At 41.3% G+C, this 11,777-nt stretch overlaps 1 protein-coding gene across 1 annotated transcript; it reads left to right on the top strand.

Annotated features, from left to right (window-relative positions):
* Positions 1 to 2,535: 2,535 nt before the first annotated feature.
* On the top strand, positions 2,536 to 11,518 carry TMEM130 (transmembrane protein 130; the record flags this gene model as incomplete). The annotated part of the gene is made up of 7 exons (XM_009697012.1): positions 2,536 to 2,826; positions 4,735 to 4,903; positions 5,981 to 6,150; positions 6,795 to 6,879; positions 8,825 to 9,027; positions 10,066 to 10,178; positions 10,937 to 11,518. Coding segments are annotated over 7 exons (1,208 nt in total), but the record flags the coding sequence as incomplete, so codon positions are not given.
* Positions 11,519 to 11,777: the final 259 nt, after the last annotated feature.

The following is an 11,777-nucleotide window of genomic DNA, read 5'->3' as shown; positions in this document are numbered from 1 at the left end:
GGGGGCAAACCTCAGGCGTGAGCTGCTTTACTCGTGAGGTGGTGGTGGTTCCCTGCCCGAGTTTGCTAGTCATGACAGGGGATGGAGGCAGCTCCGCGCAGCCTCTCGCCACCTCAGACTTTATCCTCAGGCTCTGCGACCTTGGTGCTTGCAGTGAAGCTGGGGCATCCCGGGGAGCCAGGGTTCTGCTTTACACTTCCTAACGCAAAAGCTGCACTTCTGCTTCCTCCGCTGACCCAGCGCCGTGGGTCGCAATGCACCTGGGCAGCCTCTGTCCCTCACTATGGTAGCCTCACTGTGCTGCATTCTGCAAAGGGAGATCGGAAACCGAGAAGAAACCCCTGAATTGGATGAAAAGTCTTGCTCCATCAGTGACTCACTGAGTGACCTTGGGTTAGCCACCTAATCTCCAACTGCTGCAGCTGTTGGGCTTCAGCGTGGCCCTGGTTTGTAAAGCACTGTGATAACCTCCAAGGAGAAGTGCTAGATAAGCGTGATGTAGCTGGCTATTTTTTTCCCAAGTTCTGCTGAAACAAAGCAGAGGGTAGCCTGAATCTTCTAGAGATCTGAAACCTCTCTGCCAGAGCTCATCAAACCACAAGCATTTCTCTCTTAACTCAAAAATCTGAACTCAGGGCCACTCCTTGTGTTATGAAGCGGGAGCAGTGGAGTTCGTGCTCAGACAGTAATGTTACCGTTACTTCTCACAGTCCTTTTGTATCCAGATTCACTCAGGGCCTGCAATCTGTGAAACAAAGTCGGGGCACTAAGTAGATGCTTTGGTTTCTCCTTCCACCCCATCCCAAGCTGATGAGTGCAGGAAGGGCAGCACAAAGGCTGACCCCAGTGCTCCCTCCACATTACAGGTCATGGATGAGTGAGAAATGCAACTTCTGAAGCTCAAAGATTCAGGTCCTGTTAGCAATCTAATGCCTGCTGAAAGAGAGGAGAAACAAAGTCACCAGCATGAGAACCCTCACAGCTCTGCTGATCTGCCCAGCATTGCCCCGTTGCTTGCTCGTGAGGGGACAGCCAGGCAGAATGCCGATGCAGGGAGGGAACGTGCTTCATGTTGGAGGAAAACAACCAGATCGTGTTCCCAGCTCTGCCCCACTTCACAACATTTAGTAGTTGTTGCCTTTACTTTTGTTTTCTGGTTGGGTTTTTTTGTTTGTTTTTAACACATGAAGGCCATTTAATCTTGTTGCACTGCTATCTTTTGGAAACATTGAGTGTATCCTTTCCATAAAACCCAACTTCACTTCTGCTCTGCCCGTTGCAGTAGTTGTAAGAGCTGAAGTAAGGCGCTTATGTAAACATGGCAGAGAAAATAACAGTGAGCGATCCAGAGCAGCAGGGGTGGTTCAGCATCATGGGTCCTGTACTTCTCATGCCTTGCTGTTTCATAGAATAGTTTGGGTTGGAAAGGACCTTCAAAGGTTGTCTAGTCCAGTCCCCCTGTAATGAGCAGGGACGTCTTCAACTACATCAGGTTGCTCAGAGCCAGTCCAACCTGACCTTGAATGTGTCCAGGGATGGGGCATCTACCACCTTTCTGGGCAACTTGTTCCTGTGTTTCACCACCCTCATCATAAAAAATCCCCTCCCTCAACCTGCTAGCCATGCTTCTTTTTATACAGCCCAGGATACAATGAGCTTTCTGGACTGCAAGTGCACACTGTCCAGCTTTTCATCCACCAGTACTCCCCAGTTCTTCTCCACAGGGCTGCTCTCATTCCCTTCCATCCCCCAGCCAGTATTAATAGCAGGGGTTGCCCCAACCCAGGTGCAGGCCCTTGCACTTGGCCTTGTTGAACCTCATGAGGTTCACATGGGCCCACTTCTTGAGCTTGTCCAGGTCCCTCTGGATGGCAACTGATCTGCCCCTAGGGCATGGTACAAGTTTTATTTACATTGGGATTTTTGGCCCTTTCCTGGAAAAGAAAGTCAATGGTGGACCACAGAGAAGAAGCAGCTGGTACTGAGAGGGGTTTGGTCATTTAGGAGGAAGGTGGGAGAGATTTGTAGGTCAACAGAGCTGACAAAGAAATCTATTGGATTAAGTCTTACCTGAGGTGGAAAGTTGGTTGGTTTTGGGTTTTTGTTTGGTTTTTTTTTTTTTCAGGACAGAGATTAGAGCTGAGCTTTACTTTCGTCCAGTAGCTGGAAGTTTAGTGTCCACTTTAGATCATTAGTGACACTGAATGTACAGCCACTGCCCAGCTCTGCTTATAAAACCTCGTCAAAGTTTTTGTGGTGTTCTAGTTTGAAGCTCCCTTCTACTGTTAACATTTCTAGGAGCCAGTTTAACATATCATTTAATGCTACTTGTTTGAACTGATACGTACATGCAACAGTTTCTGTTCCAGGTTTTTAAATGGTAAAAAAAAAAAGAAGGTGGTAAAGTCCTTGCTGGGATGAGTGCCATTGTGAGTCACAGAACTACAGCTGACTAGTTAAAATGTGTAAATAAATAAATAAAATAAAAAATGCAATACAAGGTTTGGATTTTTTTTTTCCTTCTGATTTCCACAGGGGAGTATGGTCTGGAAATAACCAACAATGGTCCCATCACAACAGGAGCTCAAGCTACTGTTCACGCCAGCCTAAGTATGAAGAATGACAGTGTTGCATCAAACTTGTATCACTTTAACTGGATTTATGCTCCTCTGATTCTGATAGAGAAATCCGAGCAGCGGTTTAACTCCGTAATTAATGTGAGCGGTGAATTTCCTGGGACTTTTCCTGTATCTGTCTGGGTGACTCATAGAAACTGTTGGTTATGTCGGCCGGTTGCTAGAAATGTCACCGTGCTTCAGATTACAGGTAAAATGGCTTTACAACTTCTGTGTCTTTAGGAATTCAGTATACATCAGAATGCTTGCTGCCTTTGCTAGCATCAAAAAAATGAAAGCCAGGTGTAAATAAGGCTTCTGCCAACAGAGTTTGATTTGTGTAGCCCTTTGATTGAAGGTGGGTTTGAGAGGTACTGTACTGAGCGGGCTCTGCTGTAGTCTACTTCCATCTGGGAAGCAAGTGTGATCCTGCCCACGTTTTCCTGCCTCTATCACGTAGAGAAAATGAACAAACCGGATGCTTCAGTAGCATCACAGTGTTGTTCAGTGATGTCCAGACTCCTAAAACAATGCTTCCTGTACTGCTTCCCAGCATTTCTGATCCTAAAGTTAGGATGACCAGCAGCAGTGACAATTGACTGATTCTCCCTGTTGCATGACATAGCAAAAATTTAGGCCATCAGCACAACAGAACCATTGCATTTTCTTTTAAAGTTCTGACTGAATGTACTGCAACTGGATGGGAAGTCATGGCTGCATTTCCAAATATTGCTAAGCACAATTTCATTCATAACCATGAATATGCATTTTTTGACAAATTGATCAATGGTACGGTATGGTTAACATAATCTCTGATACGAGGATTGACGTGAACTCTCACCTGACAGCTTCCCACAATCCCTTCTTTCAGACAGCGATAACCACATCCCTCCAACCCCATGTCCCAGGGCTCTACTTACGTACTCCAAAATAGACCCAGCTCCCAGTCAAAGATAAGGACATGGGTGAGGACAAAAGAGTTGTTCGTAGGGCATAGCTGACATTTTGGGGAATAGCTATTGAGGTTTTTCTTTGAGAAACACCAAGCTTATTGGATAAGTGTTTATAAAAGTATATATGAGATCTTTTCTCTCTTAAGAACCGCTGCCTTGCTGAGTATCTACGTATTCCTTTCTTGCTTTGTACTGTCAAATTTGCACTGTCTCATGCCACAAGCAAAAGGGATAGAAGCTTTCTATAGCTGTAAAAAGTAAGATCCCATTGTACCTTTCTACCTGCCCCAAACAAGAGCACCCATCGCGGCTTCACAGGGGCCCAAAGGCAGTTGCCAATAACTCATATAAATTACAACTCCAGTTAGTTCTGCGTTACCAGCCCCGTTCTGAAGCAGTAACTGTGATTCTTATTTGTGCATCATCAAGAAAATGGTTAACCAGATTTAACGAATTGTTAACAAGGTAAGAGTCTGTTACTGGTAATTAGTAGCCCATTAATTTTATAATGAGCTGATAAGTGTATCATCATAATACCTCTTTATTCATAGGTGTTAGAGGGTTTTTTTAGATCAGCCTTTGCCAGTCCTTGTAAATAAACTTGAGCACAGGATCTCTCAAAGACAGCAAAATCAAAATTTCACCCTTTTTGTATTCACAACATATAGCATATCTATTATTCATAGTAGTCAAAATTTCATTTCTGTGGAAGTAGCTAAAACTAAACCACAAAAAACTAAACCAGCAACAGCAACATAAAAACCCCACAAAACAAACAAACAAAAAACACCACCCCAAACATGAAGGGTGTGTATACTGGTTTTATTCTGAATCCCTTGATCTAGATATTTTATGTTAATCCCAGTTCTTTTTAAATCAATAGTAAAAATTGATATTGACGTTAATCAGCCCAGGATTATATCTCCTAGTTCTATTAGAAGCTTTATCGTGACCCATTGTATAACCCTAAATAAGTAATTTAATCTCTCTGCCTCACTAACACATGTAACAACACTGAGTAATAGATATAAAATGCACTTAACCACTTGGACTAGGACATAGAAAGACTTATGCAGTACATTTTAAATAATGTTTTGATACTTACACAGAGCATGCTATGAAAGTGATATATGCTGTCATTCTTTTTCCACCTTATTATTCTGCAGAATCTATCACAGGGAATCTTAGCATTGCGCAGATAGAAGACAGTAGATTTATCACGCATAGTTCTAGTTCCTCCATGGGTTCTGTAACCCGGATTTCTTTCTGTCTTCATGACCCAAGTCATTACTTCAAGTCAGCATCATTTGTCTACAACTGGGATTTTGGAGATGGGTAGGTGTCGTTACTTTGTTTGCTTTAATGAGTATTCAAGATGGCTCTGATTCAGATGCTCATCTAGAGAAAAATTCTGATTAAATCATAGGACAAAGCATATGTCTTTGTCAGCTGGTATGTTCTTCGCATGTCAACCAGGTGAATTATGAAAACTTTGACACAGAAGTCACTGTGTACTCACAAAATGGTGATGTTTTAAAGACTTAAGTTTCTTGTTCAAATATGTGCTAAGGTGTATTACTGTGTGTGCAATGAGCCGAACTGAACTGTATGAACTGGAAAAAGTAACTTACTGTAAATTGTTATTTTACAACATCATTACGCCTGCAGATCTCCATTAGCAGGTTGTTGTTGTGGAATATGTGAATAATTTGTGCACTTAAGGAAAATGGAAGCAGCATACTGTCTTGTGGTTGGGCAGTAAGTAGCTGTTACTATGCAGCTACCCATAAATATACCATAGCTTGGGTAAGGAGCTTTTGGAAGTGGATAGGTCTGTCGGATAATATGGAGGTGCACATTAGCACACACCTAATGCTTACCTAATAACGAAATGGAGAGGGGTACGGGGAAACCAACATAGCTCAGAACCATCAGAAATAAAACCATGGGTAAAGCAACTCAGCAGTAGGGAGGAAAAAAGACATTTGGTTATTTTCCTTCCCTGAGGACAAATATAGTTCCAATACAAATAACTGTATGCAAAGAGAAATGTAAGCTTTAGTCTTTGAATACTAAATTTTTTCTTTCTTTCTTCTCCTCCCCCCCTTAGGTAGTTTTCATAATTTACTGGCTATTACTATTCCATTTTGTGAACTCTTTTAGCATTGTCTTCAGTTTCTTTGATTAAAATTCATAAATATACTCTGGGTCTTATGCTGATTGTAGTTCTGTTGGTAATGCCACAGACATTAATCCTCATTGATATGGACATAAAGTAGAATTAGAATCACAGCCGACTGTAGCATTGTCTATAGAGAAAATATATTGGAGCTTGTCTTTTTTTAAATCAGAAGTATGCAAGCACTTGGTAAAAGGTGATATTGATTCTCAATCTTTTCATGTTGCACACAGAGTTTATCAGATTACCAAGGAACCCTTTGTCTACTATAACTGCTCTACCACGGGGAATCGCACAGTGCATCTGAAAGTCATAGCTGAATGGGAACAAATTGGAAGCATCATACATGAAAGAGAAACGGTGCAGAAAACTGGTGATTTTACCACTGCTCTGGAGCTATTAGGTAATTGCAAAACATTTTGCATACTCGAAACAGAACTTGCAATATATGTACAGAATCAATCTAGCTTTAATGTGATAATACAACTTCAGCATTGTTTCACGTGCCAGAACCGGTCAACATTACTCAATGAAGTGTTTCCATTGCAGAGCGGACTTTGTGCTGTTCTAGTGCAGAAAAAACGAGGGGAAAGATATAAAATCTTCTGTTTCATTTACCAAAAGTTCTACTGTCTTTTGTAAAAATCTCACATACAGTTAAACTTACAATAAAATGTTTACCATAACTTATGGAGGATTTGTTTGTCTAATTTATGCCAGCTATCCCTCAAAAATAAATTAGTTAAAATAAGCATTAGGAAAGTCTCATTGATTTGATCAGCTTCAGGAGTGAATAAACACTTAAGTAAAAATGTAAAAGATTAATAAAGTAGTCGATTATGTATCAAAAAGAAATCGCAAAAACCTCAGAAAACTTACACCACCTCTACCGGTAGGTTTTGGGTTTGGGTGTGAGGCAAGTATTATTATTTATGTGACTGATGGAGCTAAAATCTGTGAAGCCTATGAAAACAAACCTTCACTAGAAAACCAGTGAATTTCAAGTTTACACATGGAGTGTGACATGCTTTCTTTTCTTCCTCTCAGATGCTGTTAAAAGTATTGATATAGTGGGTTCCAGAGAGACTCACGTAATGGAAAACTTGAGTTTATCTCTTCATATCAATGGCACGTAAGTAGCAAACACAACTTCTTTCCCCAAAAGGCATTGTCTATTTAAGTGTTTTTCCCCACTGTTTTCTTAAAATAGTCAGTTGTACCCCATAGATCTGTCCCTTTAAAAAAAAAAAATAAATTAATATTTCCTTTGAACAAAATACTGTTGAATATTTTGTTTTCCTGACTTGAAATACCATGAACTCTAAGAGCCTGCATCTTTACAGAAAAATAGAATCTTCCTACATAAAGCAAATGTTATTTTTATATCTTTGTAAAAAGAATGTTAAAAGAGAACTACCCAGAGAAAGATAGCAGGAAAAATTACATTTTGAAACTTCCTTTTGAATTTTTCTCCTTCATCAGTTTCCCCACTGTTAAACTAAACTGAGTGCAGAGCCCTGTTGCATAGCAGCAATCCTCGACTGGCACATGGGAATAATGGGTTTGGGGAGTAATTTTGGCAAAGCTAAGATTGTCACAAGATGAATAAGACGGAGAGGCTCCATGCAGTGAGGATTATAGGAATATAGGAGAGTCATGAGCACCTTGATCCTAGCACACGGTCTCCCAAACTGCAGTATTTAGAACACATCAGAGGGATTTTTGTATTGCAGAAGCATTTTAAATACTATTGAAACACTCAGGAAAGCTCCTTCACCATAAAAACTCCATGACAACAGAAGTAATTTATTTTCCAGAAGAGTGACACTTTCACGTTCTGCAACCGGGAGCTGTTTAGGCTAATGCTGGATTGAAGGGGGGGGGGCCGGGGGGGGAGAGAAAAAGAGAAAAAGAAAAAAAAGCAGGTCTGTTAGTAAGGATGCAGGATAGAGTGCGCAGCACCCAACAGAGAGTCATTTGCCAAAGGCATAAACAGTCCCAATAGACAAAGCAGCACAGTTTGCATTCAGAAAGTGAACAGCACGTTGGCAGGAGTGGAAACTGGAGATGGCACAGCAGTAAATATGATCAGCCAAAACCCATTACAGGCAAACCTGAGATCCCTAAAAGCAGGCTTGGTTTTAGGATGGACAATGTTTGCCAGACCTAACCTCCTAGTCACAGGACTGGGACCCATGCAATGGGAGTTTATGATAGAGAAGCAATGAGAAAGGCTTGAGAGATGGGTTGTCAAAAACAAAGCTAGAAAATTAGCTAAACACACAAACATGCTGCTTTCTTTAGCAGAGAATGTCCTAAAGAGAAAAGGAATGAAATACTAATAAGATGAGGTAAAGAAAAGCTCTGACTATTGTCAGAATCAAAGTCCACAGTGTGTAAGGTAAGTCCAAGCAGAATCAGTTGGAACAAGGGTCTGAAAATGTAAATAAAAGGCATGAATTAGACATGGTGAGAAGATACATGGCCATAAAGTGGATTGCACCTAGACTGCTTGATAGCAAATAAAAACTTTTTGTCATTGTAAGGCAGTACTGTGATCCTTGCAATTTATTTACCTTTTCCAGCTGTTAGTCCATTGTACAGAGCTCATTTTACATTCTTTCCAGTTTTGGTTGTGCATTTTTTTAATCAGAAAAGTCTTGGGTGTGCCTCAGTACCCCAAAGAGTGATTTCTTCTGTGTGAGAAGAACAAAGGAAAAACAACCTATAATCCTGTGCAAGTGCAGGGAAAAAAGCTTCCTTTTATCTTTATTGGAGAGGACTATGGGGTTTTCTACACACAATGGCCTGCCTATGACCCACACAGGTATTTATCTCTCAGCTGAAGCTGAAAGGCTTACTTTTATAGAAGCCTTACAAAGAACTTTTTCAATTGACAAATGCTATAAACCAAATGTGCAGTTAATTACTTCTCTATTTGTATTTAGACTAACTTCACTATTTTCATAACTAGTATGCTATTTCGACCAAGTGATTCATCAGCTCTTAGCTGAAATTTTTCAAAGTTTTCACCTAAGTGTTTTGTTGGATTTTTCTTTTTGCTCTTGTCATTTCAGCCCGCCGCTAGCATTATGCTGGATTATAAAGTCCGAGTGCATTCCACTTGAAGGTGAAAAATGCCATCTGGTGGGGATTAATGGTTCATGCTACAATCTCAGCCATACCTTCAGTGATGCTGGACAGTATTGCCTCAGCATCAGAGTGGAGAACGGCGTGACGATGCTGCAGACATACCATGAAATAAAAGTGTGGCCAACAGGTGAGGAGCAGCTAGTCTGAGCAGCACGGAGATTCCTACCTGTCAGGGAACTGATAGTCTCAAACATGTCAGGGACAACTATGGATTAACCAGCCTGCAGATGAGGTTTCTGGGAAGTGGTATAGATCCCTAAAAGCAGAGGAAGGAGGAAGAGAAAGGAGAGCCTATGATGTGCCTACCGTAATTGCTCTGAGCTTCTTGCATCCTGGTGAACCCTTAGTCTCAAGAGTATCTTGAAGCTAATGAGTTTCCTGGGAAGGCTGAGTTACTTAATTTATGTATTTTTCAGTTTAAATAGTCTGGCTTTTGTAGTTAGAGAGAGTAACTAGGAAAACAGGTATGTCTGTAACGCTCCCTTAATTAAGCAGTCTCAATTCTTCCTTTTGTTTAGTTTAGTTATGTTTTTTTTAAGGGTAGACTTTTTTAGGCCTCCATTTCATTACAGGTTTCTGTCCCCCCAGCCAGCAACCCCTGCTGGTTCCCCCATACATGTTCACACATGCCCCTTTTGGGTCCCTGAATCATCTGAGAAAGTGGTTAAGTGGCCAAGTGAAGAGGACCTGACCAGAGGACAGCCAGGCTGTGGTACAGAATGGTTGTACCATCTCACCGTGGGCCAGCACATGTATAGAGACAGGGCAGCTCACTCCAGAAGGCACTTGTGTGCATTCAGGGCTAAGTGTGCAAATCCTCTTTGCTGGAGGCTGCTAGCTGCTGTGAAGATAAGGCTCCTTCCTATCCTCTTGGGGTACAATGGAGGTACAAACGTCCTGGAGAGTTAGGGCTAACATACCTAACTGGCTGGGGGATTTTTATGCTGTTTAAGGGAAAAGAGGGATAAAAAGGGAAAGACCCTTACAACCTCACAACCCTGCATTCCCACTTCTGAGATTTCAGAAAGACCTGAAGTGATATGGGCTGAAAAATTTCTTCCTGTTAAACACATGTCCTTTGTTCTAAAACATCGTTTCCTCTCACTGTTGCCTCTTCTCAGTGTATTGTATCACTCCGGGAATGTACCCTTGTGCTCTTTCCTAGGGATCCAGCCGGCTTTCTTTGTCCTGCTCTGCATCACTCTGGTTTCAGTGATGCTAGGACTGGTGCTGTACACGACCTTTCGAAGTAACACACAACAAAAAGATCTTGTGGAGGTATTCAGTTACTCTTACTTTGAGCTGGGATAGTAATTAGATACCCTTCAGCCCTGTCCCTTCTTTAATCCGCAGACAGACAGAGCGGGAGGGAGCATTTATTTCCTGGTATGTCTGATCCATTCCATGGCAAAATCTGGAAAGTGTTGGCAAACACTTTAAGCAACAGGCACGCTTGTGGCTTGTTACAGAGAACTATAGCTGTAATTCAAGTTGCCAAGGCTATCATGTTAAGGCAGTCTGTTAACATTCCCAGGCAGGTGCGTGCACTGAAGTATCCCTTCCAGAGGATGTACCTCAGAGTGGTTACATAAAAGAAAGCAGGGGGATAATGAGAGAGCATACAGGAGAGTAAAAAAGGGTGGGTATGTTACCTAAAGTGGCACTAAATTGTCACCTGACCTTAGTTCGTGACCTTTATTTCCCCAGCTCCCTTCCATTTCTGGTGTAGCTTTCACTTGCTACTTTATTGTATTTGTAATAAGCATGAGCTCCTAAATCAAAAGTAACTTCCATGGCCCTTTGGAAAGTACCTAATACACTTTACATCATGCCACAATATGAATAATGTACCTGTAGAGAGACTGCCTATGAGCCATGTGTGCAACAGGTATAAATCAGAAGTCTATTTGAACTTGGTGACTGACTGAAACTGGTTGAGGACCAAGCACCGTTTCTGGCCCAAAGTAATCTTGCTGGACTCACTTGAGCCAGTAGTACCTGAATTAAAAATTCTCTCTTTGATGTTCCTTTTCCAGGTAGCTGACTTTGACTTTTCTCCACTGTCTGATAAAAACCTGTCTTCTCATTCGGAGTCAGGCTGTGGCCATATATGTTGCAGATCATGTTTTCTTCGGTCATCGCAAGAAGCTGCCAGGGAGAGTCATGAACTTCTACATTCTTTTTACAAGCCAGTCAAAATGTACACAGTGTGAAGAACACAATTGCACTTTGGTTACACTAACTGCTGAGTTTATCTTTCTCACTTATGATGAGTTAAAAGCCCAGTGCTGCATGAATGGTTTGGTTTTGCCAATGCAATGAGGTTGACCACTTTAAGTCCAGCACTTGAGCGTTTCATTCTCTGAACTAAAAAAGAGCAACCTTGAAACACAGTAAAAATAGCTTTGTATTTTTAAATTATATGAGTGTATACATTTACAGCTGTAAATGCAGCATTTTATTCTTATGAAAGATTGTTTTATGTGCAGGTTTGCTAAACTCACTACCTCTTGTAATTTCTCTGTCCCTTCTTCTGTCTGTTTCAAAGAAGAAAATGCTTAAGACAAACATACCTCTTTCCTATGTTACAACAATGTTATTGGAAATGGAAGTCACCCCAAATACTGTTGAATGTGTATTTGTTCTAAAAAGAAACTGATTTGTCCACATTGAGAATGGTCTAGGTGCTTTCAATGAACCAGGTTACCTAATTATGTTGCCTTTTTTCCTCCTGTCTTAAAAGACCCCTTTTTTAAGTTAACAGGCTTCTGTGGGACTGTAGTGGCTGGTGACCTGCTCGTGGAGAGCTAGCTGCTAGCAGTATTTTGGTGGGATCGCAGCTCATGCTGTAGAAGACTCCACATCTCCAACACTTTG

The sequence above is a fragment of the Cariama cristata genome, unplaced genomic scaffold (assembly GCF_000690535.1).
Source record: "Cariama cristata isolate BGI_N322 unplaced genomic scaffold, ASM69053v1 scaffold11900, whole genome shotgun sequence".
Classification (NCBI taxonomy): Eukaryota; Metazoa; Chordata; class Aves; order Cariamiformes; family Cariamidae; genus Cariama; species Cariama cristata.
Note: the sequence above shows the minus strand (reverse complement) of the source record. Positions and strands in the feature narration are given on the sequence as shown.